Raw genomic sequence first — 27,158 nt, forward strand, 5'->3', positions numbered from 1 at the left:
GGCAGGCGATCAAAAGAAACATTCTGGGGTTGAAATATGAACTTGTTCTTAAAACACAGCACCATCCCTTTGTGTGGGGTGACATCTTTTTCGAAACCTTTTTTGACCAAGTGAACTACAGCAAGGGTAGTCAACCTGTGGTCCTCCAGATGTTCGTGGACATTCCCATGAGCCCCTGCCAGCGTTTGGGAATTGTAGTCCATGAACATCTGGAGGACCTCAGGTTGACTACCCCTGAAATACAGGACTACACAATATATGGTGGTGAGCACAACAGCCGCAGCATGACAGAAATCCCACCCGCACTGCATGGCTGTCTCTCCTGCTGCTGTCATGCCACAGTTGATTCACGGCCCCCCTGTGGGGCTGTCTAGCCACTGCCTGCCTCTGCCTAGCAACCCTGGACCTCCGATCCCGAGAAGATCCTGCCTAGCTTCTGCGGTTAGGCTGTCCTGGTAACTTAAGTCAGTAACTTAATTTATAGTGCACAGCACTGTAGCTCTAGCAAGGCTATTCTGATGCAAATAAAATTACATTAAATGAATAAAATAACAGCAGAGAGAAGCAATTATCCAGTGCCACAAAATCAGAAGTGGATGCATTAACTATGGTTACTCATATGCTTAATGAGTCGGGCTGCCAGCTCTCTCTTGGGAATACCTGTAGATTTGAGGGGTGGAGCTGGGGAGGGCAGTGTTTGGGGAGGGGGCACCTCAGCGGGGTACAAGGCCAGAGAGTCCACCCTCCAAAGCAGCCACGTTCTTCAGGAGAACTGATCTCAATCATCGTGAGGTCAACTATCATGGCAGAAGATCTTCAGGCCCCGCCCAAAGGCTGGAAGCCCCACTTATGAGACACAGAAGAGTACAAAACATGTAAAGATTCTTGGATTCCCCCCCCCACCACCACCTTTTACCTGAACAATGTCCAGTTGGTATGCTGAGAAATCAACTTTGTTGATCTGTGGGAGGTAGAGCGAAGGCACAACTTCTGTGTCGACAAAGTCCAGTCCCCATGTCTTTGTGAAGAAATCTGCTTCCCTCTTTGCTAACCGAGGATCATTGAGGGCTGCTGGGAGATTTACTTTGGAATGATAAATAGTCCATCGATGTTGATCGGCCACTAAAGACGGGCTGTCGTGCAAGCTGTTTGGATCACCTGTATGATGCAGGACAACCCCCTGTTAACACACATCATCTGATATCTCTTAATTTTTGCTCTCTCTATGGCTTCAGTGAAAAACTGAATACCCAGTATATCTCAAAAAGGACACAGCAGAGCTGGAAAACAGTACAAAGGAGGGAAGCCAAAATGATTAGCAGCCTTTCTCTTTTACCATTGAGAAACCTCTGAAACATTCTTCACGCTTTGAGAAACGCAAGAAGTGGCGTGTCTGTGCAGAACACGGGTGGGAAATATAGCTGTGTACATGCCCATTTGGGGACCCTCCCCTCTTTCCCCTTTCCAGTCCTATCACTGTCCCTTGGGGGAAAGGGGAAGAGGTCAACATGACCATATATGGCCATATCACCTGATAAATGTTTATCAAATTGAAAAAAATAATTAAAATTAATGAACCCACACATTTGGGAAACCCTTCCAGGAAACCCTGGTTGAGAAAGCCTAGAGTAGAGGGTGGTAGGAAAAGCCAAGGATTCCGGAAGTTTTTGGTTTAGAAAGGAGAGGACTAAGGGGTACATGACAGAGATTGATGAAATTACTACAAGTTAAGCCCATTGTAAGACCAATGCAGCGGGCTCTGACGGGCAGTGGGTGGGTGTAGGAGGCTCCCCTCCCTGGAGGGAGGGAGGGAGGGAAGGAAGGAAGGTATGCAGGCAGGCATAGAGAAAGGGAGAGAGAGAGAGAGAGAGAGAGAGAGAGAGAGAGAGAGAGAAAGAGAGAGAGAGAGGGAGAGAGAGAGGGAGGGAGGGAGGGAGGGAGGGAGAAGGAGGCAGGCAGGAGGGTGCCATGGAAGGGGACATGGCAAGAGGGGGAAGGAGAGAGGGGGAAGGAGGGGGAGGGGTCCGTTGAGCTGGGTGTGTGGGGGGGAAACAGCAACGAGGGCTTCCCCCCTTGGGAAGGGTTTCCACCCGCGATCCCAGGCCACAGCCTTCCCCCACCACCCAGGCAGTGCGGTCACCGGCTGCGCTGTCTGGGCAGCGGGGAAGGGCTCCCCCCGGCAGCTGCGGCTGCACTGGCCAGGCGGCGGGGAAGGGCATTCCCCCCCCGAGTCCTCCCCTCCCACCAGAGGCCGCAGCTTCAACGCGCTGGCCCTGTTTCTTTCCCATCCCGAAAGGCCCCCCCCTCCCAGGCCCAAGTCCCCCCTCCTGGCCTAGCTTCCCGGCTTTGCGGCCAGGGAAGGAGCTGGACTGGCGCGGGCCAGCCACGAAGGCCTCTCCCTCCCTCTTGGCCCAGGTTCCCTGGGCCTCTGGGCCTACCTTGCCTCTTGGTGGCCAGCAGAGGAATGGCCGCTGTGGGGCGAAGTTGGCCCATATGGGGGGGGGGGGGTTGGGAGGTGCTTCGCACCTTACAACTGGTCAGTCCTGGGGAAAGGGGCCAATTGTTGCCTCCCCCCATCCCGGACAGCTCCCCCCCACTCCACCCCTTACTGTTTTATTTATACCGCTTGTTTACAGATGAGAGATACTGAGGCACCAGGCGGGAGTTTTGGGAAGTGTTGGGGGAAAGAAGTTAGAAACCGGGGCAGGGACCCAGGGTTCATGACAGCCATTGTGTGAGCCGAGATGCTGCACTAGATGGACTTCTGGTCTGATCCAGCAGGGCTCTTTATGTTCTTATCAGGGGAAGGCCTCTAACTCTCTGTCCTGTGGCTGGCCCTGCAGAGAAACTTGTTGGCTACTGCATGAGACGTGGTGCTGGACTACATGAACCACTGGCCTAATTCAACTCGGCTCTTCTTATATTAACATCTACGATAAAAAAACTCTTCTTTGTCAAGCACTACTGGCCACTGTCAATGGGGTGGGAGACAAAAAACACCCGCCCCACATAAACCTCCTCTTTCTCATAAATTGACATTTTCTTGTAATGGCCACAAGTGTATCAAGTTTGACCACAATACCTGCGGTTAGCATGTGTTTTAGCTCCTTTGGTAAATCTCAGCGGAAAGTAGATCCATTCAGCTTGGACAAATCTACTTGCAGCTGAGTGAACTCTCATATTGGCCATATTGACTGTTCATTTGTTATTTTTATACTAGTAATGAAGGACTTTTAAAAACAGTCTGGGAGGCTCTCTTGGTGTTTAGGAGTACAAGAGGAGGTAGAGTGGCAGAGCTGGCCGGGGGGGGGGGGGCACGCTCAGCCTCCCCCGAGCATCATCGATGGATGCAAGTGGTAGAGCATTGGGGCTGTCTCAGGCTCCCACCAGCTTCCCTATTCTACGCAGGGGGAGGGGGAGAGGCGGATGGGAAATAAATCTAAGAAATGAATGAATGAATGAATGAATAAATGAATGAATGAATGAATGAATGAATGAATGAATGAATGAATGAATGAATGAGGGGCTGCAGCAGAGCTCTAAACAGGCCTTTCCAGGATGCAGCCATGTTATGCTTTTCTGCCAGCCCTAAAAGTTCTCCCTGCTCCTCCTCAGATCTTGACTTTTAGTAAAACAGAGATTGTTTACGATCCAGACAGGGAATCCTTCCTCTCTTCCAATTGCAAATGTTTTCTCAGATGCCTGCAAAAATTCTTGGTATTCATAGAATCATAGAGTTGGAAGGGGCCATACAGGCCATCTAGTCCAACCCCCTGCTCAGCGCAGGATCAGCCCTAAGCATCCTAAAGCATCCAAGAAAAGTGTGTATCCAACCTTTGCTTGAAGACTGCCAGTGAGGGGGAGTTCACCACCTCCTTAGGCAGCCTATTCCACTGCTGAACTACTCTGACTGTGAAAAAGTTTTTTTCTGATATCTAGCCTATATCGTTTAAACCCATTACTGCGTGTCCTCTCCTCTGCAGCCAACGGAAACAGCATTCTGCCCTCCTCCAAGTGACAACCTTTCAAATACTTAAAAGACGGCTATCATGTCCCCTCTCAACCTCCTTTTCTCCAGGCCGAACATTCCCAAGTCCCTCAACCTATCTTCAGAGGGCTTGGTCCCCAGATCATCCTTGTTGCTCTCCTCTGTACCTTTTCAATTTTATCTACGTCCTTCTTGAGGACGTATTGGTTTCCTTTGTCTGGCTAGGACATGCACACACTGCATGAAGGTTCCTTGTTTCCCAAAAATCAAAACTGGTGACACTGGAAAATGGACTAACTCTTAGAATCACGCAACTGTGCAAAAGAAAGATTTTTTTTTATCCAGCATTAGAAATGTTCTTTGATTTGACATACAAAGTTCCAATTATGCTGACTTCCCCATTAATAAACTCAATTTTTATCTGTTGATTTTTTAATATGTAGATTTAAACTTCCAATGTTCTCCCATGCTGTTACCAATGCACTTGCAATCTGGCTGATTTACCGCCTCAAAAGCCTAGAGCGGGGGTCCCCAACACAGTGCCCAATGATGCCATGGAGCTGACTGACAGACAGCTGTCCCATTGCTTGAAAAATGTTTTTAGAAAATGGGCACGGCCGCGAGGAGGTTCTGCCCAGTTGGGCCTCTTATTCGCTGTTCAGATTTTTAAAATTTCGCTTCTGCCCAAGTGGCCACCTATCCCACAGATCTTCACTGTGTGACTGAGAGTAAACTGTGTGTATGCAAGAAAATAACTTGAAACAGTATCTCCATTTTAAAAAGCATCTTGTTAAACATCACTTCTGCCTGAAATATTGAGAAATTACTATTAAGACATCACTCGCTGACTTTCTGTGATTGGCTCCTCCTCTTGTGACCACGATTTTGTAGTTGGGTCTGCCTCCTGTGGCTGCCATTTTTAAGTTGTGCCCGCCTCAATCAGTCATTGATCACCACAAATTTAAAAATGTGATATATCGGTGGTCCCTAGCCCAGAGGGCTAAAAGACCTCTTATTAGAGGCTACCTTCCAGCCACAGCCAGAAGCAATGGTAGCAGTCTGAGTTTCTGTTATGTCAAGTGAGAATCAAATTCTAGGAATAGGAGGAAGCCCTCCTTCACACCCCCTTGCCCTGAATTCGTTGGAGGAGTAGGAAACATCTGGAACAATAAAGCCCACAGGCTATTCTAACTGCTAAAAGAAGAAGACTCTGTGCAAGTTTTACTGTAGGTGTTACCTGTGGGTTCTTTAGGACACACATCTGGCAGTGACTGCACTGGTCGAAAGCGCTTGGCAGAATCCACTTCCTTCTTGAAGAAAGCATCACTGCTCTTTGACTGAGGCACTGGTGAAGACCTGTGGCTTGAGGCCATTGCATAAAGCCACCGCTGGGTAAGTACTGGATTCATTAAAAAAAATGCACATCAGTTTATGCACTTGACAGTAATATTAATAACTCAGTTCTACAAACAGAAGGCATTTAAAGCAGGCAAACTGAAAGTAAGCCATCTTGTGGTTACAGCATACGGAAGTGATGACGTTTTAATGGAGTTCTAAATAATCTTATCTCTTGTCCCTGTTTCCACACACACCACGAGTCCAAAGTTCCAAGTGACCTACTGCAGTTAAGGAGAGTTTTTCTACCCCATGATTGAGCAAAATCCACGATGACTTCATGTCACATATTTCTAAACATTTATGACTGCCTTTAAAAATACAGATGTGAATGCCCAGAAAAAATCAGGTGGAAATTCCCCCCCTCAGGCCTTCCCACCCTGTACCCCCCCCCCCGTTTTATTCCAGATGGCATTGGGTACATCACCTTGCAGTTTTCTCTCTAGCATTGGGTATATATTTGCAATGTTGCTTGTATAAAACTAAGGTAGTTAAAACTGTTAACTTCCATAAACATGCCAAATATACTTTTATATGCTAAGTATGTAGTCAATGATGCATTTTATGTTGATAAGCAGTAAAACTACCTTAGGTTTGATAGGACCATAAGCATAAGCATTGCATATATTTCAATTTTCCTAAAAATTTCCAAGTTTTCTTTCTGTGGAGAAATCCCGGAGAAAAACACTCCCACACTTGAGGTTTCAAAATTCCCATAAATTTTACATCTTCTATCAAAGAATGCAGGGAAGGGGTGTACTTACTGGATTTAAAGGTAAAGGTAAAGGTATCCCCTGTGCAAGCACCAAGTCATGTCTGACCCTTGGGGTGACGCCCTCTAGCGTTTTCATGGCAGACTCAATACGGGGTGGTTTGCCAGTGCCTTCCCCAGTCATTACCGTTTACCCCCCAGCAAGCTGGGTACTCATTTTACCGACCTCGGAAGGATGGAAGGCTGAGTCGACCTTGAGCCGGCTGCTGGGATTGAACTCCCAGCCTCATGGGCAAAGCTTTCAGACGGCTGCCTTACCACTCTGCGCCACAAGAGGCTCATTTACTGGATTTAATCACCATTAAATGAACAGCAAATAAATAGCCAATTACAGAATACATGATGCTAACCATTATGTGTTCTTCTGCATTTCCCAAATCAAAGTGTTCACAGTAGTAATCTCTTAATTTTCGTAACATAAATATGAAGAGAGACATCTGACCCTGTTTAGCAAAAACATCCACTCAGAAACTGTAGCTCTGCATTTCCCAGAGATGATTGTAGGTTCTGAAAGGTCCACCATTCCTACTGAGTAGAACAGAGCAGTCTGCCCAGACTCATGAGCTGCAGTAGGTGGGTTATACTTCCCCAGGTGCACCAAGCTGGCAAGACCTCGGAAGGGAGACAAGGTGAAAGGAGATTCTCTTCCCAGCTCCCTGGCCAGACCACCTCTTTCCTTGCTAGCTGCAACAAAGCCAGTAGCTACAGCGGCAACCACAGAGCATTAAATGCAAATGATGAGGGTGGGATGGGGGCAAAGAAGAGGGAGAGAAGGAGAACAGAACTGGACTTGTATAAAACTAATGCACTTAAACCCTCCTTGGGGGTTTCAAGGCAGAAGTCAGTCAGAGGCAGTTTGCCACTGCTAGTTACTGTTTCGCGACACGGACCCCCTGGGTGGTCTCCCATCCAACTACTATCCAGGGCTGACCCTGCTTAGCTTTTGAGACCTGAGGAACTTGGATTAGTCCGGACTATTGGTTCAACACATTGGATCTTTAAAATAAATGGGGTGAACAACAAATGAAATCAATTTTTTCTGACAAGAAGCTTCATGTTCATTATGTGCAACATATTACACAAAATGGCCGAGGTGGCAGCTGGTTAGGGCCAGCACCAAGCCCTGCTGGCTGCGCCACCACCACCACCGGTCTTCTGCTGCCACCCCCTCACCCAGGCAAAGTCCTGCTCTCCTGAGGGCGGGACCAGCCTTAAAAGATGGGTGGTGGCAGCGGGGACCATGCCTGGGCCTCCAGGGTTGGCACAGCGGCTGCCTTGGCCTCTTCCGCCAGCCACTTCCCTGCCTCTTCTGGTGCACTCTCTGAGGCGGGACTATGGACGTCACATCCGTAGCCATTTCTGTTTCAGAGGGTATGCCAGAAGATGTGTTCCACATTAACAAACAAGGCTGCTAAGCATAACTTCTGGATAGCCTCTGGAAGAACCTCATGACCCCAAAGTCTGTCTAGTATAGAACCGTGGATTCCTTAATGTGGACTCAGAAGAAAAAAGGAAATCACGAGGCACAATGATGTAGTAGTCTTCTCTATATTTATAAGTGAAAAGGTTATAACATAAAGTCTAAATGGTCAAAAATAAAGAGTCAACCAAAACCGGATCCTAGGTTAAGTGACCCGCTTTCTGTTCTATCTTTGTCAGTGGTTGCTCTTCCAATATACTGTCAATATACTGTCATTATGAAATCCCAAGACGATTATGAGCATTTTGCCAATGTGATACTACGATTACTATTATGACAGTATATTGGAAGAGCAACCACTGACGAAGATAGAACAGACCTTTTCACTTATATATATAGAGAGAAGACTACTACATTACTGTGCCTCGCAATTTCCTTTTTTCTTCTGAGTCCCCAAAGTCTGCCTGCCTCCTCCACTTAACATGCCAGCCCTCTCTGCCCAGCATCTCCTTTCCCCTCTAGGCACCTCTTTCCCCTCTTCCCCTCCTTTCCCCTCTAGGCACCAACTGCTCCAGCGCCTGTCCCTTTCTTACCTCTCACATCCTTTGCTTATTCTTGTTCCACCCCACCGCAGCACCTCAAGGGAGCTTCTACAGACCTGCAAATTTCACTCCAATCTCTTGCATTTTAGGTACCTCTATTGAACTGCTCCCAGAGCAGCTGTACCTAGAGTGACGATCTCTCATTTGGTGATGACCACTATTAATTGTATCCTCCCTGTTTTCTGTAAACCGCCCTGAGCCCTCGGGGAGGGTGGTATATAAATATCATAGAATCATACGAGTTGGAAGGGGCCATACAGGCCATCTAGTCCAACCCCCTGCTCAACGCAGGATCAGCCCTAAGCATCCTAAAGCATCCAAGAAAAATGTGTTTCCAACCTTTGCTTGAAGACTGCCAGTAAGGGGGAGCTCACCACCTCCTTAGGCAGCCTATTCCACTGCTGAACCACTCTGACTGTGAAAAAAGTTTTCCTGATATCTAGCCTATATCGTTGTACTTGAAGTTTAAACCCATTACTGTGTGTCCTCTCCTCTGCAGCCAATGGGAACAGCATCCTGCCCTCCTCCAAGTGACAACCTTTCAAATACTTAAAGAGAGCTATCATGTCCCCTCTCAACCTCCTTTTCTCCAGGCTGAACATTCCCAAGTCCCTCAACCTATCTTCATAGGGCTTGGTCCCTTGGCCCCAGATCATCTTCGTCGCTCTCCTCTGTACCCTTTCAATTTTATCAACGTCCTTCTTGAAGTGAGGCCTCCAGAACTGCACACAGTACTCCAGGTGTGGTCTGACCAGTGCCGTATACAATGGGACTAAGACATCTTGTGATTTTGATGTGATGCCCCTGTTGATACAGCCCAAAATGGCATTCGCCTTTTTTACCGCTGCATCACACTGCCTGCTCATGTTTAGTTTACAATCCACAAGTACCCCAAGGTCTCGTTCACACACAGTGTTACCTAGAAGCGTATCCCCCATCCAGTAGGCATGCTTTTCATTTTTCTGACCCAGATGCAGAACTTTACACTTATCATTATTAAATTGCATCTTGTTCTCATTTGCCCATTTTTCCATTGTGTTTAGATCTCGTTGAACTCTGTCTCTATCTTCCATCTGGGAAACTGAAGTCACCCATGATCACAAGGTCCTGCCGCTTGGACATTTTCTCAAGCTGCTCACAAAGTGTAGCATCCACATCCTCTCATTGGTCAGGCGGTCGGTAGCAGACACCAACCACCACACTGTTTGTTTTCCCCTCGCTTATTTTCACCCAGATGCTTTCCACTGTAGATATACTCTTCTTCACTAGAATTTCCTGACAGGTAAGCCCTTTCCTCACATACAGTGCCACTCCTCCACCTCTTCGATCTATTCTGTTTTTTCTAAACAGTTCATATCCATCCACCATTACATTCCAGTCATGAGAATCATTCCATCAAGTTTCTGTGATGCTTACTAGATCATACCTTTCCATCAGCATGAGAAGTTCCAGCTCTTCCTTCTTATTGCCCATGCTTCGGGCGTTAGTATAAAGGCATCTGAATCCTTTTACTTTTGGTTCCCTATGAGCTGGCCTTGCCGGTTGGGCTGCCCCTGATCGTTCTCCTTCCTTACACTCCCTATGTTGATCATCTCCTTCCCCTTGTGGCTTCAGTTTACATCTCTCCTGATGAATCTCCCCAGGTTCCTGCCAAACACATTCTTCCCCAGCTTCGATAAGTGCAGTCCATCAGGTGCTAGTAGGCTTCCTCAAGAAAGCCTATCCCATGGTCCCAGAAACCAAATCTCTCCTGCCGGCACCAACTACGCAGCCATTGATTCACCTCCATTATCTTCCTCTCCCGACGCATTCCTCTTCCCTTGACAGGCAAGATTGAAGAGAATACCACTTGTGCCCCCATTTGCTTGAGCTTCCTCCCCAGATCTTAATAGTCTTTTTTAATAGGAGCGATGGTATTCAGGGACATGTCATTCGTTCCCACATGGACCATCACAAATGGGTAGCGATCCGTAGATCTGAGGAGTTTGGGCAGCCGTTCTGAAACGTCTTTAATTTTCACCCCTGGCAAGCAACACACCTCTCGGGTTAGGGGGTCGGGCCCAGCCATATGGCGATCCATTCCTCTTAGCAGGGAGTCTCCAATTACCAGTACTCTCCTTTTTTTTTCTTCTCAACTCCATTTCCTTCTATCCCCGCGGCCTCTTCCCTTTGTCTTGGACTTTGTTTTGGGACCTCTTCCCTTGTTGACCCTTGCACTTCCTCTGCAAGGGCCTGAAATCTATTCTGGAGCTCCAAAGGCCCCAAGAACCGTCTCGCTCTACGCCGTTGAGTCTTTTTACGAACTTTCTGCAGAGGCTCCATAGTGAGGTCAATCCCTTTATCCTCTTCAGTACTTGTTGTATCCTCTTTATTCCGAGTTGCACAGCTCTGGTCTATGAACTCCCTGCCTTTTTAAATTTGGGTCAGAGTAATAATGCTGTCTTCTAATCCCCTAATCCTTTCCTCCAAAAGTCTTACCAGCTTACACTTGGGGCAGATGTAGTCCATCTTGTCTTCTGGGAGGAAGGCAATCATGTCACACTCACTGCAGATGATGGGATGAGTGTCCTGGAGGTCCATTGTAACTTCTAGGCAGTGCAACTACTAGGGAAATATAATCTACTGATTCTAATTGCTAGGCCAAGAACCCCAGACTCGCACCTCTGGCAAGGAGCAGCCCTTTTTAATCCTCCCAGCAATCACCTCACCCAGTCACCACAATAGCCTCACCTGGTCAGCAGCAAAACTCCCCAGTAGCTCTCTCCACGTGCTCTCAGTTGTCTGAGCTCTTATTATTATTAATAATTAAATAATTAAATAATTAATAAATATTAGCATTGAGCAACAAAGCCTTGCACATCCATTATCTTTGTCATGCTACACCCGGTCCTGTACTAATGAGAACATTGTCCTTATCCCCAAATAGCTCTTTGCAGCTAAAGAGTCAGTGGCTTCCACCAAAAGGACAACTTGCATTGTCACAGCCCAGAGATCAGCAGAGATTAAAAACCACATCAAAGAATAACTCTGATCATGAAACCATAGTCTGCCTCTCTTTCTCATTTTAATGAACATTTCAAGCATTGGACAAGACACAGAATGGCTGTCCCGGAAATGTTTTCTAAAAAACAAAGGTAAATATCAGTTACAGGACTTCTTCATTTTGACTGGGGTGGAGGCACAAGGGGTACAGGGTTGAATCTCTTTCTCCATGCTGTTTTCCTAACTACAGTTTGCCTCAACACAGCTGTTATTTGTCAGGGGAGTGGATGGGATCCAGGCAGTGGTATGGTTTCTTATCCCCACCCTGCCAAGGATAACTGAAAGGGTTAAAGTCCCTCTCCTCTCTCATGATACTCTCCTGATCTAACTGGAGAAGCATTCAGATCTGTGGCAGAATGATCAACACATGCTAAGTTAATACAGAAAGCTTATTTTTACACTGTCATTCATCCACTGGGTGTCACTGCAGACCTAAACCTCTTTTCTTTAAAAATGTAAAACAAATTTTATGTATAGTAATGTGATGATGTGACAGGCAGCACTTTAAAAGTCAGGCTCCAAGTCCCAAAGTGACAGTGAAGATCAATTCCTCTCTGAAGCAGGAAGCCAGAGTGACAACTGTGAGAGAGGTGAGATTAGACCTGTGTGCAGGTAGGAAGTTATTCTGATGCAGAGTCTGACAGAACCTGCATACAGAGAAGATCTGTCTATGCCTTAGCTGAACAATAACTACTCTGAGGAGAATTTTAACTCTATGTAGTTGGGAGTACTGGGATTGTTATTTGGCAGAGTGTTTTAGGTAGTAGTGAGACTTTCAATTCAGGCCAAAGGAAGGGGGAAATAAGAAGGATCCCTGCTCAGTTAAAAAGAGGAAATTGGTTGAAGATTTCCTTGGGCACCTGAGATGTTAGAGGGAAGATGATGATTCTAGAATGAGAAAGTGGGGTACTAGCAGAGGGTACCCGTGTTCTAGGAAACCAGGCAAATTTAGATGAACTCAAAAGATCAAAGAAAGCACAGAAACAAAAGGCTCTCCATGAGAAGAACTCAGAAATTAAGAAATTTCTATATCTATTTATATATTAATCAGATTTATAGACAGCTGCTCCTGGACCAGCCATCTCATAGCAGTTAACAACAACAAAAGTATACATTAAAAATACAAGCCAAAAACAGCTAAAAGCAGACCCATCTCCCACCCACCTCAAAGTCCTTTTCTTCAGCCTTATTTCTCAGAGTTGTTGCCTAGTAATTGAGATTCAACAAAGTGATTTTACAACAAAGCTTTGTCTCCTCATTCCATCACCCCCTCCTCTGTATATTAAATAAAAACTTTTGTTTTGGTTGGACTTTCATTGTCTCAGTGCGTTTCTGAAAAGGTTTAAAAATTCCCCAAATTGTTCCAGGGCTGAGTTAAAGCCAAATCTACTCTCAGTGACAAGGTGGGACAGTCAACTTTATCTTTTACAATAAAGAAAACACGCTACAAGGGCAGCTCAGTCAGTGAGGGAACAACATTTTATTTTTGGAGGGAAACATTTACCTCAGAGTAGGGAAGTGTGTAGGAGACCCATCATAACCCTATCAACCAGGAGTGTACAGTCAATGTAATTAAAATACATACAAATAAACTAAGAAACAAATTGTTTTTTAGATTGCAATGAAAGATAAACAACCAAATACAAATGTTCCAAACAGCTGGAAATTAAACATTTATGCATTTTCTGTCTTCCTCTCCCAGGAGGACCCAAGTGGCTTCCTCTCCTCTATTTTATCCTCACAACAATCCTGTGAGGTAGGTGTGTGTGACGGGCCTAAGGTTATGAAGCTAGCTTCCATGGAAGAGGGGGAGTTTGAACCTGTGTCTTCCAGAACCAATGTTACCACTGTAAACAAAAAAACCCTGTCCTTGCTGAAAGGCCTCTTGTTATTTAAAATTGTCCTAATATATAAAGTTCTAAGTACAATACTAACTCTTGGGCTGAGCATTTAGCATGTGTACAAACTCAACTTAAGAGCCTTTCCCCCCCTGCGGTTGTTTTTGAAAATCCAGTATTTATCCAGTACTGATCAACAAGCTATGGTGACAACTATATAACATACCCATACTTTTAAAAAATACATCTACTTTTTGTCGTTATTAGTTGCAAAGTTGTGTCCGACCCATCACGACCCCATGGACAACGATCCTCCAGGCCTTCCTGTCCTCTACCATTCCCCGGAGTCCATTTAAGTTCACACCGACTGCTTCAGTAATTCTATCCAGCCACCTCATTCTCTGTCGTCCCCTTCTTCTTTTGCCCTCGATCGCTCCCAGCAGTAGGCTCTTCTCCAGGGAGTCCTTCCTTCTCATGAGGTGACCAAAGTATTTGAGTTTCATCTTCAGGATCGGGCCTTCTAAGGAGCAGTCAGGGCTGATCTCCTCTAGGACTGACCGGTTTGTTCGCCTTGTAGTCCAAGGGACTCGCAAGACTCTTCTCCAGCACCAGAGTTCAAAAGCCTCAATTCTTTGACGCTCGGCCTTCCTTATGGTCCAACTTTCACAGCCATACATTGCAACTGGGAAGACCATAGCCTTGACTAGACGTACTTTTGTTGGCAGGGTGATGTCTTTGCTTTTTAGATTTGCCATAGTTTTCCTCCTCAGGAGCAAGCGTCTGTTAATTTCTTTGCTGCAGTCCCCATCTGCAGTGAGCTTGGAGCCCATCTACGTTTACATTACTGTGTATAACCCAAGTTCTACCTTGCAGAGATTTCTACATTTAGATTAAGCAAACATTATTCCGGGGCATGTGCGATATGTCAGACAGTTACTGGCAAGTTAGGGAACAAGTCAGGACAAATAGATGGAGAAGGTGCTGTTGAGTCCCAACCAACTCCAGACAAGCCTAACTATAAGGTGTTCAAGACAAGAGACGGACAGAGGTGGTTCACCACTGCCAACCTCTGAGTTGCAACCTCAGTCTTCCCTGGGGGGTCTCCCATCCCAGTACTAGCCACGGCTGACCCTGCTTAGCTGCCAAGAGATGCTGAGACTGGACTTGCCTGGACTTCCAAGGATGATCAGAGGTGATTTGCCAATACCTACCTCCGAGTAGCAACTCTGGTCCTCCTTGGTGGTCGTTCTAAGTACTAACTGGGGCCAACCCTGCTTAGCTTCAGAGATCTGAGGAGCTGAGGCCAAACTGGATGTTGGGATAAAGGATTTGGCATAATCCATTATCTTCCCACCTCTTTCAATCTCCTTACGAGGTACAGGGTAGTGCATGCTGGGAATATCTGTGTGCCTGCCTTCCAGTGAGGAAACCTAGGCATGAAATAATCATGTTAGCTTTGCAAAGTACTGTGACAAGTCCAAGCCAACTCCAAGGAGAGGCCTCCGCAGCAGCCTCCTAAATGAACCGTAATATGATGCCGTACTGAATTATTCAGAGCTAACAGCAACTTGAGTGGAGTCATAATTTAATGCCTTATGGATAATTAGCCTCGATGAGCTGCGGCATTTATGAAGTGCACAAGCCTGTCTGGGGTGGGGGGAGAGCAGGGTGACCTACTAGGCTTTCCTCAGGTAAATAAGAATCAAACTCCTGAGGAGATACTAGCAATGCACATTTCCTAAACGCCTCGGGATTTCACGAACCGAGTGCTAAAAGGACACAAATCCCGTTTTGTATCCCTGTGCGTAAAACTCTGCATCAAACACAGGCCCTTTTCTGAGCTAGCACCCTCCCCTTCCACAGGCAGCCCTTCCGATTCAAGACTCATCGCAACGCCGAAAACAACATTAATGCAAGGCTGAAGAGATAAGAAAACTCAACTGGAAACAATTTTATTTGTACTTCTCTCTCGAGTTCTGCAGCAATTTTTTTTAAAGGACGTGTTTTTACAAAGAAGCGCTGAGAGAGCTTCAGAAGCAAGATGTTGTTGTCGTAAATCTATTTTAAAAACCACAGGAACGCAAGAGCCTTTCCAGATCAGGCCTAGCCCATCCAGCCCACTGTTCTCCCCACACAGGGACCGACCCACAGACACGATGACGCCCAACGGCCCTGCTCTCCAGCAACAGACACGTAAAGGCAGACTGTCTCTGCTGGAACTGCAGTGAGCAGACGTCCACCCGGACTAGGGTCCTCTGATAGCCCCTCGCTCTGTGAATCTGACCATTCCCCTTCCAAACTGGCATCCATCCTGTGGCAGCAAGTTCCACAGTTCAACTATGACAGGCGTGGCCAAACTGTGGCTCTCCAGATGTCCACGGACTATAATTAGCATGCTGGCAGGGGCTCATGGGAATTGTAGTCCATGGACATCTGCAGAGCCACCGTCTGGCCACCCGTGACCTGTGAGCTGTGTGAAGAAGTACTTCCTTCTTGTCTGACCTGAATCCTCGGGTTCTAGTATTATGGGAGAGGCTTGCCACCCACTCCATACCATGCATAATTTTATATGTCTCTATCACGTCTCCCCTACACACTGTAGTCCCTAAGCTAAATACCATTTTTCTAAGCATTTTAGCCGATCCTCGTAGGGCAGCTGCTAATGTCTGTTGTTCTTTTCTGCACCTATTTCATGCTCTATAATATCCCTTTACAGCTGTGGAGACCAGAATGGAACACTGTATTTTCCAAGTGTGGTCTCCTCACAGGTTTGATAAGGGCAATAAAACCACCTGATCTTTTACTTAAAAAAACACAACAGACTATTCTTTTTGCACCCCCCCCCCCCCCAGTATCAACCACACTCAGACTAAGGGGATGGCCCCTGGAAAGACGCTCTGCAGATTCAAATGGCTTTCTGATTACTTTCCAACTGAACAGTGTAGCCGTTTTAAGGAGCTAGGGTGAAGCCTAACTAGGGCACGACCGGTCCTGGAAACTGGGGCAGAACACCATCCTGGAAAGCCTGTTTGGTGGCCACAACGTCATTGTTAACACACATCCAAATGTCGAGTGGCTTTTTTTGACTGAAGTTGTTCTGACTCTAAGGGACAGCAAGGCCATGACACAACTCCTACAGAGTGCTGAAATCCAGGAATCGTCATGAATTTGGAGACCGTCCAACATTTCTTCTCAAGGAAGTCTTGGGCTTCGACTAAGGGGAACACTTCAAGACAACGCTTATTATTTATTTCTTATTTATTTATTACATTTCTAGCCCACCATCTTCCTTGGACTCAAGGTGGGTTACACATTTTTAAAAATCGCCATGAAACCCCCTCCTAAAAACAGCACAAATCCAAAATTTACTAAGATGGCAAAATCCCTCCTGTCTCCTGCAGTCAGCTAACAAGGGTGAATTAGATATTACTGCGGAACTTGAGCAGCAACTGATCTTGCTAACCCAGCCTCAACACAAGACCTGTCGGAAGAGCCCCATTTTACAGGCCCCTCAGTTCTCCCAGGAGCTCGTTCCATCAGGTCGGGGCCAGGACCAAAAAGTCCCTGGCCGGGGTCGAGGCCAGGTATCTCTCTCTGGGGCCGGGGACCACTAACAGACCCCACAGAGTGAAGTGCCCTGCGGGGGCATAAGCAGACGAGCGGTCCCTCAGATAGGCTGAACACAAGCCGCGGTTGGCCTTAAAGGTCAAAACCAAAACCTGGAACTTGATCCAGGCCAGAACTGGTAACCAATGCTGCTGCCTCTGCAGTGGCTGGATAGGAGTCCTCCAAGATGAACCAGGGAGGGCCCTAGCAGCTGCATTCTGCACCATCTGGAGTTTCCGGGTCAAGGACAAAGGCAGGTCAGCGTAGAGTGAGTCACAGAAGTCCAGAGGTGAGTGTTGCATGGATCACTATAGCCAGGCAGTCCGGGGGCAGGGAGGGTGCTAGTAGTCTCGTCTGGCAAAGAAGGTAAAATGCCGTGTGCGCTACCCCTGTGACCTGTGCCTCCATCCAGGATCACCTCCAAATCCTTGATGTGGGTGAGATGTTAAGTTGCACCCCCGTAAAGGTAGGGAGGTGTGCTTCCTGTCCTGCCCATTTCCTGCTCAGCCACTGGACCTCCATCTTGGAGGGGTTGAATATCAGACGGCTTTGCTCTAACCATCAAGCCACAACTTCCAAACATCTGGCAAATGTATCCGGGGGGGGGGGGGAATCCGAGCGGCCATCTATGAGGAGATAGAGCTGGGTGTCATCTGCATATTGATGACAAGCCAGCCCGTAACTCTGTCCCAGCTGTCCCAGAGGGCACATGAACATGTTAAATAACTTGGGGGCTAGTACCGCACCCTGTGGTACCCCAGCAAGGGAGTCTATAAGGGCGTGATAACATCTCCCCCACTGCCACCCTCCACCAGGTGGGGGCCAGGATGGAGAAGGCTCTGGTCCTGGTCGAGGTCAAACAACAGGCACAGCAGCTCGTGCCCTACCTCTCGCGTCAGACATAGCCTGCTGATCCATGCAATAGTTACCTAAAGACTAGGTAAAGGTAAAGGTATCCCCTGTGCAAGCACCGAGTCATATCTGACCCTTGGGGTGACGCCCTCCAGCGTTTTCATGGCAGACTCAATACGGGGTGGTTTGCCAGTGCCTTCCCCAGTCATGACCGTTTACCCCCCAGCAAGCAAGCTGGGTACTCATTTCACCGACCTCGGAAGGATGGAAGGCTGAGTCAACCTTGAGCCGGCTGCTGGGATTGAACTCCCAGCCTCATGGGCAGAGCTTTCAGACTGCATGTCTGCTGCCTTACCACTCTGCGCCACAAGTGGCTTATGAACCACAAGAGGCTCATGAACCTATAGAACCTAGACTATACTTCACCAAATTGCCCTACGTTGGGCTTCCTTGGAGATTGCTCCAAAACTCCCAACTGGATCAAAATGCAGCAACCCAATGGAGAGCACACATGACGCCAGCACTCTCCCTGCTGCATTGGCTCCAGACTGGAGACCAGATCAGGTTCAAGGTTCTGGTGCTAAACTTCAAAGCTCTCAATGGTCTGGGGCCTGTGTATCCACCGGACTGCCTTTTCCCTTACATTCCCTAAAGAGTGTTAAGACCATCAGATCTCTATCGTCTCTGAATCCCCAGGCCAAAGGAGATGAAATTGACCTCAACTGGGGCCAGGACTTTTTCAGCCTTGGCCCAAGCCTGGTGGAATGTTCTGCCCCAAGAGATCAGCACCCTGCAGAACCATAACTAGTTCCACAGGGCCCACAAGACAGAGCTGTCCCAAACCAATGTCAATACCAGCACCCTGCATTTCCACCCTGTCTGGAAATAGACTGAAAGCTAATATGGATGGGTGGAGACTGACGTGATAGGATCCCACTCTAGTCAACACGCTGGACACAGCATCCTGCACCCATTAAAGATTCTGAACTCTGCTTCAGTGCAACTTCACATGGAGAGCACTGCAGTAATCAAATCTAGATGTAACCACGGCTCATGCCATAGCGGCCAGATCTTTTCTGCCCAGGAAAGGCCGCAGGTGGCTCAGCACTTGAAGCTGGCAAGAGGCACTCCTGGTCACAGGTGTCACCTTCTTAGCTAGCAGGAAGCCTGGGTCCAAGAGCACCTTCACACAACGGGCCTGTTCCTTCAAGGGGAGTGAAACCCCACCTAGAACATGGGTGAGACCTTCAGCTCACCAGCAGCACTTTCATCTTGTTACAATTAAGCTTCAGTTTATTGGCCAGCATCCACTCCAAAGCTGCCTCCAGGTTCCCACAGCCTCTCTGTGATCAGCTGGAAGCACAAGAGAGTCAGCTGCAAGTCTCTGAATAACCTCACCCTGTGGTTTCACGTGGCTGTTAAGGAGCACAGGGGGCAATCTGGGAACCCCAAGGGATACCAAAAATCAAGAGGCTGAGGAGCCCCAGGACCACCTTCTGAAATTTGTCCTCCACATAGGGTCATAACTTTTGCGAAATGGTGCCTCTGAATCCTCAGGAGGTATAAACTATCCCTCAGGTCCAGTCAGCCAACCCACACTCCTGGCAGATTTCAATAACCAGGACTGAATCTGCACGGAGCTTTTATTCCAATTCCAGGTCGATTCAGTCCTGCCATCTCCACTGAATGCGATTTCCATTTTGATTTTGGGCGATTTAAATTTTCCCTCTGTAACAAGCAGGATTGATCTGGAATGACCCTACCTTTTTCCTGCAATATCCTAGAGTGGATATAACCATCAATATTTGAAAAATCAGAGTGAGAAAGCATGAGAGATATCAGGAAAAAATGTTTCACAGTCAGAGTAGTTCAGCAGTGGAATAGGCTGCCTAAGGAGGTGGTGAGCTCCTCCTCACTGGCAGTCTTCAAGCAAAGGTTGGATACACACTTTTCTTGGATGCTTTAGGATGCTTAGGGCTGATCCTGCGTTGAGCAGGGGGTTGGACTAGATGGCCTGTATGGCCCCTTCCGACTCTATGATTCTATGATTCTATGAGAGAGCATGCAGAGCTCTGCCTGTTCCAAATTTGAATTTGCTGCTGAGCTCCATGGTAGAGAAAGCCTGATTGGCCAAGCTTCAGTTCCTCATCTCCAGGCTGCAAGCTTGCCTTAAAGGGGAAGTCCTAACTTCTCTCAGATTTGCCTCTTGGTTTTTTTTCTCCCTCCTCTGATGTCTCCAATCCTCTCCCCACCCTGTTCAAGAAAAGAAAGAGTGAGGCTCCTGCTGTGCTTGGCTTCCCCCTCCCCTTCTGAGATTCCCTAACCACATGCAGAACACTTTTCTGTTTCAATGGAGGGGGGGGGGGAGGAAGACCCGTTCAAATCGATCAGGATTCAGCAGGATCCACAACAGAATAAACAAAATAAGTGCAGAATCAGCCCAGGAAAGGTAAGGAATCAAACAAGTGGTAGGCCTTAAACCTCCAAGGATCCTGCCACATCCTCATGCTGAATAAACAGGAAAGCATTCCAAACAACCGGTCCATTGGCACCACCTGACGCTGTCACTGCTAAGTTCAAACTGGAACAGACACAGGCAAAGTTAACAGGCTGAGCAAAACACTCAACAACTGGCCACCAAGCAGCCCACCTCCACCTACAGGCCAGAATCCAACAGGCCTCTGATCACCCTGAACACCTCTGCTGGCCTATATGGGCAGATGCTACGATGGTAGGAAAGTGTTGATGCTTTGCTACAGTCCCCACTGCCGAGAATGTTTTAAAATGAGCTTCCACCTGTGTCTTATCAGATTTCTCCCATGACCTCCTTCACTGTCACTCTGGCCGTCTCAGTTGTCTGTTCATTGCCAGCAGCTCCTCAGTAAACCAAGGGGCTACCTGGGTCCTGGCAATTAAGACAGAGCACCTGGGAGCAATTGTGTCAGCTTTCCAGGTAATTTCCTCACATCAGAGGTCACATCAGGACATCAACAAAAGCACCAGACAGATCAACAGGAAAATCCCCTAGAGTCATCAGAAAGCGGTCTTCTTCAAAGCCTAAACCTGAAAAAATAGTGATCTTCCCTGACAAACTATCTTCAACCCCTCTGCCCTCAGATCACATTCCCCTGCACAGAACAGAATACCAGAATGCAACCTACAAAATGTGCAGGACCAGTTATTACCTGAGACAAGCGCATGGTTGTCATGGAGGCCACAAAATGATGAACAAGGCAGCTTTGGCATGAATGCTGAAGTCCCCCAGAACAACCAACCTGGGGGTCCTTAACATGAACCCCGCAACCACCTCTGTCAATCTTTCTGCCTAGTGGTCTCTTCCTTGGTGGTGGACCCACATACATGCACACAGGAGGCAGACAGTGTGCCACCACCACACTGTCCTAGTCTAGCAGGGAATGAGTAGTGATTAAGACCAGGTAGTAAACAGTGAATAGTGATTAAGATCAGGCAAGCATCCAAGAAGCAAACTGCTTCTCTTTCTTCCCCCTCCCCTTAACCACTTGCAGCTAAGAGAGAGACCCAGAAAACAGATCATGCATCCAGCTGTGAAGAAGAAGAAGAGTTGGTTCTTATATGCCGCTTTTCTCTACCTGAAGGAGGCTCAAATCGGCTTACAGTCACTTTTCCTTCCTCTCCCCACAACACACACCCTGTGAGGGAGGGGAGGCTGAGAGAGCCTGAGATTACTGAAGAAGAAGAAGAGTTGGTTCTTAGATACCCCTTTTCTCTACCTGAAGGAGGCTCAAAGCGGCTTATAGTCACTTTTCCTTCCTCTCCCCACAACACACACCCTGTGAGGGAGGGGAGGCTGAGAGAGCCTGAGATTACTGAAGAAGAAGAAGAGTTGGTTCTTAGATACCCCTTTTCTCTATCCAAAGGAGTCTCCAAGGGGCTTACCGTCACTTTCCTTTCCTCTCCCCACAACAGACACCCTGTGAGGTGGGTGAGGCTGAGAGAGCTCTGATATTCCTGCTCAGTTAGAACAGTTTTATCAGTGCCATGGCAAGCCCAAGGTCACCCAGCTGGCTGCATGTGGGGGAGTGCAGAATCAAACCTGGCTCTCCAGATTAGAAGTCTGCACTCCTAACCGCTACACCAAACTGGCTCTCAGGGTGATCTCAGAGCACAGGATATCACTAATATGGTTACAGAGACTGGAGATTGTTCATTTTTATTTCGGCTCTTTAACATCTGTGTGTGTGTATGTGTTAAGTTCCATCAAATCACGTCTGATTGATGGAGACCCCACAAATCAACAACCCCCAGAATGCCCCGTTGTTAACAGCCTTGCTCAGGTCTCACAAAGGGAGGGTTGTGGCGTCCTCGATGAAATCCATCCATCTCACGCAGAGACTTCCTCTTCTTGTGCTCCCTCCACCTTTTCCCGAGCATCACGGCCTTTTTCATAATGAAACCAAAGTACAAAGGTCACAGTGTGGACATCTTTGCTTCTAGGGAAAGTTTAGGTTTAATTTTAATTCAGAATGCACTTCTCTTTCTGGCAGTCCATGGTATCTGTAAGTTTAAGCCCAGAAGAGGAATACTTATAGCTAATCAAGCACCTGATGCAGCAGTAGGACCTCCTACTGACTGCTCCTGCTCCACTGAGCAAAGTTAGAAGCCTTCTTCCAATAGATGAATCCTTAGCCTGGAGGAAGACTCCCTAGAGGAAGGTTGGATCCTTCCCAGTGTTGTTCTGTGCTGAACCCTAAGCAAAGGTGCATGGACTGTATTCAATCTGTATTCCATTTCCAGAGAACTAGCTGCTCTTTTCAGATCAGGAAGGGAAATAAGGCAGCCAGGTCCCTCAGTTGCAGCAGGAAGAGCAAAACATCAGAAGAGAGCAGATCAGGAAGTAGTAAAAAATAAAGGCAGGCCGGCCACCACTGGGGCACGGTGGGAGGGACTGCTGAAGAAGAATTAAGGGAAATTATATGAATTGTCAGCAGTTCTAAATTGATTTGTTCAGCTTTTATTTGAGAGGCACCGGAAAGTACACGAACCATGAAAACACTGAAGTTCTTGCTACCATATCAGACAAATAAAAGAATTTTTTTAAAAAAATAGCGGAAAGAGCAGAGGACGGATTCTGTGAAAAACACACTATGTATACGGTACACATGCAAGACAGGCCCCAAAATGGAAGAAGCCAAGCAAATTCCAATCGTTGTGAATCAAGTGGGCATTCCTTTTTTGAACACTGAAACAACTGACTTTGACCAAGAAATCAAGGACTTTCAGTGCCATCCTGAGCAGAGTTTTAGCCTTCTAAGTCCACTGTGTAAAATGGAAAAATCCACCATGGCTGATGTGGCACCTTCTGTACAAGATTTTATATCAGAAGCACACACGGCAAATTCAATAAGCTACAGGAGTAAACAATAAGATACATAATTTAGGTTACGACCTTTCATGAAAGTGAAACAGGGGGTTTAAAAGCTACAAATGAGACCCCCCATTACTGTAGGACTGTAGATCAGAGGTACCCAACTATGTCCCTGTGGGCACCAAGACACCTCCCCCCCCCCAGCATCTTTCCTGGCACCCACCAAATGTTTTTGGAAAGTGGATGGGGCCCACGTCTAGCAAGACTTCTGGCTGGCTAAAATGACATGGTTTCAATGGCAGCAGACACCACAATATTGGTTTAATTCTCTTTCACTCCTCTTGCCCAGGGCATTTAAAAATTACTCCACTTCGCCCCTGTGCTTGGGTTTCCTTGGTGTGGGTGACTCTGCCTCCTGTGGCCGCCATTCTGTGGCAGCACACTCCACGCTGCGTCAAAAGTGTCCTTGTGGTAAATGATCTCACGCCAGGGAGCTTCTTGGTGAACACTCGTGGTTGCACTTAAAAACACACATTCCCCACAGACCTCTGATCAGCCCCATTTTGGTCTGCAGGTGGGAAGATCTATGCTCAGCTGCCCCCTGCCAGTTCCTCAAAGGGGCTTTTTATACCAGCCAGCAACACCTCAAACGTTTAATGCTGATATAATTTCTACACCAATTGGTTATAATTTGTATCTATTTTTGATATTTTATACTCTTCTGTGTTTCTTTAGCTATGATTAAACCTTGAAAAATTCCAGCCACAGAGAACTCTCATGCTTTTGACGGCACCTCATGTTGAGCAGTTAGGAAACCACCGACTTCTAGAAAGTGGATGTGCCACCTGTGGGCCACCTGAAACTTAAAACGCAGGTCAGCCCAGGAGCCTTCATCCCTTCCCAGCCTAAATAATATAGCTTACAAACCCAGCAAGAAATAAAGCTAAATAGAAAACTGATCTAGCAATTTTCTCAGTATATATTTGAGTATTTTCCTAAGGTAAACATGAAATAACTTCTTGGATGAATAACTTATTCTGTACTCTAAAGATAATGTGAATAAATATGAATATAAAATATTTCAGGGGTCAGATTGTGAAAAAAATGTACTGTACTGAACGATAGTAAATAAGCTCCTACAAATATGAATGCCTTGGGGGAGGATGGAACTTTCCCTGAAGAAAAAACTTTTGTCTCTGCCTAATAAAACTAGATGTTTAAGAAGCTTTTAAAACAAGTCTTCGATGGAATTACAAAATTTGGTAGATTATCAAACTACATTGGGGGTGGCTGCACTGAGGAACTGCTTTAACTGTCAAACAACATTTATTTGCGGCCATTCAGACCAAAGTTCAAACGCACAGTTAAAATATCAAATGGATACAAAAATAGATATTTGAATACAAGGGGGGTGTTTAAAATCAAAAATATAAGACATGTTGGGGTTAAAACTCATTATTGAACAGCACTGAACTCTGTCAGGAACCTCTTCCGGATGGTGAGACGGAATTTCTTTTAATTAATTTCATCCCATTGGTTCTGGTCCGTCCCTCCGGGACAAGAGAGAACAACTCTGCTCCATCTTCCATATGGCACCCTTTTAAATACTTGGATGGTTATCAGATCCCCTCTCAGTCATCTCCTCTCCGGGCTAAACAGACCAAGCTCCCCCAACCTTTCTTCATACGTCTTGGTCTCCAAACTCCTCACCATCTTTGTTGCCCTCCTCTGGACATGCTCCAGTTTGTCTACATCCCTCTTCAACTGGGGTGCCCAAAACTGAACACAGGACTCCAAGTGAGGCCAAAGCAGAGGAGAGCAAAGCGGTACCATCACCTCCCGTGATCTGGACACTGTACTTGTTTTGATATTATTAGAGATTTCCTCTATAACAATAGCTATGTTAGTAATTACTTTTGGACCACCGTTTTATATATTGTGATGATATAATATACAATTCCCAAGGGCCACAAACCAGTACTTTCCATCTCCCAGGGCATCCTGCTGCTTTCTCTGAAATTCAGGGCAGCCCCTCCCCACCAGAAATCCCTCCCCCACCTCCATTCCACCATGGGAAAACAGGTATTGAATTCATCCCAATACGCTTCATATCAAAGTAGTTCACACAGCATTAGGAAAGTATTCGGTGCATTTCAATCCCCTCCCCCCAAACGTCCGTTTTCCCCACCACTTCAACATTTCTGGGAATGTATCTTCCCTGGGAGCATAAGAAGAGTCCTGATGGTCCATCTGTTGCAGCCTCCTGTTCTACACTGTGGCCAGTCAGTTCCTCTGGGGACCAGCAACAGGACACAGCAAGCAGCCCAGTGTCCGGAGAGGTAAGCTGCCTCCTCATCTCCAACGCTAAAGAGGCTTGGGCACCACCCAGGCCGCCAATGGCCACCAGCCAAAAGCTTCTTCCCAACAAGATTCACTAGAGAAAATGACTCATTTGCCCCTTCAAGCTCATATCTAGAAACTAAGCGACCTAAATTTGGCAGCTGACTTTTTCCACATGACCATCTGCAATTTTAGAACTCAATTCACACATCAGATCAGGGGTCCTCAGAGGGTTTTTAGAAAGTGTGTGGCAGAAGCAGAACAGGGCTTCTGATAGACCACAAGAGATCTAACTGCCTTGAGCAGATTTCTTTTTAAGTTGCTTTGCCAGCAGAAGGATCTTCACTGTATGACTGACAGTAAAGCAGTATGTATGCAAGCAATATCTTAATTTTAAAACGCATCCTATTAAATGAACATTGCCTGAAATGTTGAACCCCCTCACCCCCTGAAGCAGCCATTATAGTTTTGTCCACAATCCTTTCAGAATTCCAATAGTGCTCATACAGGCTGGGGACCTTTGCATTAAAATCTAATGCAAAGTGGGAGCCCACATTTCTCACAGAAGCAAACAGAAAGGTAGCACCTCAGGGAGAAGGGCTCAGCTAGAGCCTTTCTTCTGGGCATGCTAGCTTTCTGCTTGCAATATGCCCGCACACAGAGAAGCATAAAAATGTGATCCTTTCTCCCTTTGGTCTGAAATGACTCAGTAGCTCACCAGATATAAAACAACATAAAACAAAGCACATGGATGGATTTAAATTAACACAGTTCAATGATGGTTGGGAGGCAAGAGAACAAACCACAAATTGCTATTCAGATACAGCCACAAACAAAGGTTTTCTGGAAAATAAATAAGCACAGAAATTACTAAATTCTAAGCCTAGCGCAAAGAGAAGTGGGAGCAAGAGGGAGCACACAGCCCCAAGGATCAATTAAGCTTATTTCCATAATGACAAACCACAGTTTTCATTACACACTGTTGCACAGTTTAGCCTTGAATCTTTCAAATGTTACAGCTGTGCTATTCAAGAGCTGCTCATCTAAGTATACTCGAGCAAGTTTACTTTACGTAGTTCTTTAAATTTCCTCCTAATATCAACATCTAACAAATTTCCACTAGTAGCAGTAATGTACACTCTCCAGTTTTTAACAAGTATGGCACTGAGCATCCATTCATTCTGCATACCTTACTGCCAGAACTCCAAGAAGGTCCCCGCAAAACAGGCCTCATATCTCTTCTGTACCATTAGGTAAAAAAAATATCTTGAGATTGCAACTCGCACAACTGTGTTCCAGCTCTAAAAGAAAAAAAATAGAGAAACATTAAACACATTTAAAAAAACACACCTAAAAGACATTTTAACTACCAGCTTCACTGGCATGCCATTGACTACACATGCCTTCTTTGGCCATCAACCTACTTTTGACTTAAGGCAACCCTATGACTTAATGTCCTTCAAGGACATCCTCCCAACAACAGCCTTGCTCAGGTCGTCAAAACGGAGGGCCCTTGTGGCCCCCATGATGGTCCATCCATCCCCTATTGGGTCTTCCTCTTTTCCTGCTGCCTTCAACTTTCCCTAACATTACTGTCTTCTTAAAGAAGGTTTTTCGTACTTTGGAGGAAACACAATGCTCTCTCCAATGTCTGCTGAAGCAAAAAAATGTCTTGCGCATTAAGAGCTACCAAAGTTCTCATATAACATTTTGTTTGGAACCCATCACACATCCTTATCATACAGATGCTACAATGCCAAGCTTTTGGTTGAAGCCAATGAGCTGTTAACACCTACTGCCCCCCCCCCCGAACACCCCGTCCCCCTCCTATCAGACATGCCCACTGGCTACATTGTGGGGCAATCCTCAGCCTGTTGGTTATGGTTAAATGTTCAAATGATGAAATGGTTAACGGTTAAATGCTTCAAATGTTGTAATCTATTGAATCTAACTTTT

The 27,158-nt window shown here is 46.6% G+C and overlaps 1 protein-coding gene across 2 annotated transcripts in view; it reads right to left on the bottom strand.

The window, feature by feature from the left end:
• Positions 1-27,158, bottom strand: part of VPS54 (VPS54 subunit of GARP complex) — a 90,943-nt gene that overhangs the window by 60,309 nt on the left and 3,476 nt on the right. For both annotated transcript variants that reach the window (XM_077315558.1, XM_077315567.1), the window contains 3 exons: positions 26,392-26,503; positions 5,226-5,387; positions 917-1,158 (listed from right to left, as the gene is read on the bottom strand). In XM_077315558.1, the coding sequence (XP_077171673.1) occupies positions 917-1,158; positions 5,226-5,361 (378 nt within the window). In that variant the 5' untranslated portion in view covers positions 5,362-5,387; positions 26,392-26,503. The remainder of the gene's footprint in view (positions 1-916; positions 1,159-5,225; positions 5,388-26,391; positions 26,504-27,158) is intronic.

Source organism: Paroedura picta, chromosome 1, assembly GCF_049243985.1.
Source record: "Paroedura picta isolate Pp20150507F chromosome 1, Ppicta_v3.0, whole genome shotgun sequence".
NCBI classification, from domain to species: domain Eukaryota; kingdom Metazoa; phylum Chordata; class Lepidosauria; order Squamata; family Gekkonidae; genus Paroedura; species Paroedura picta.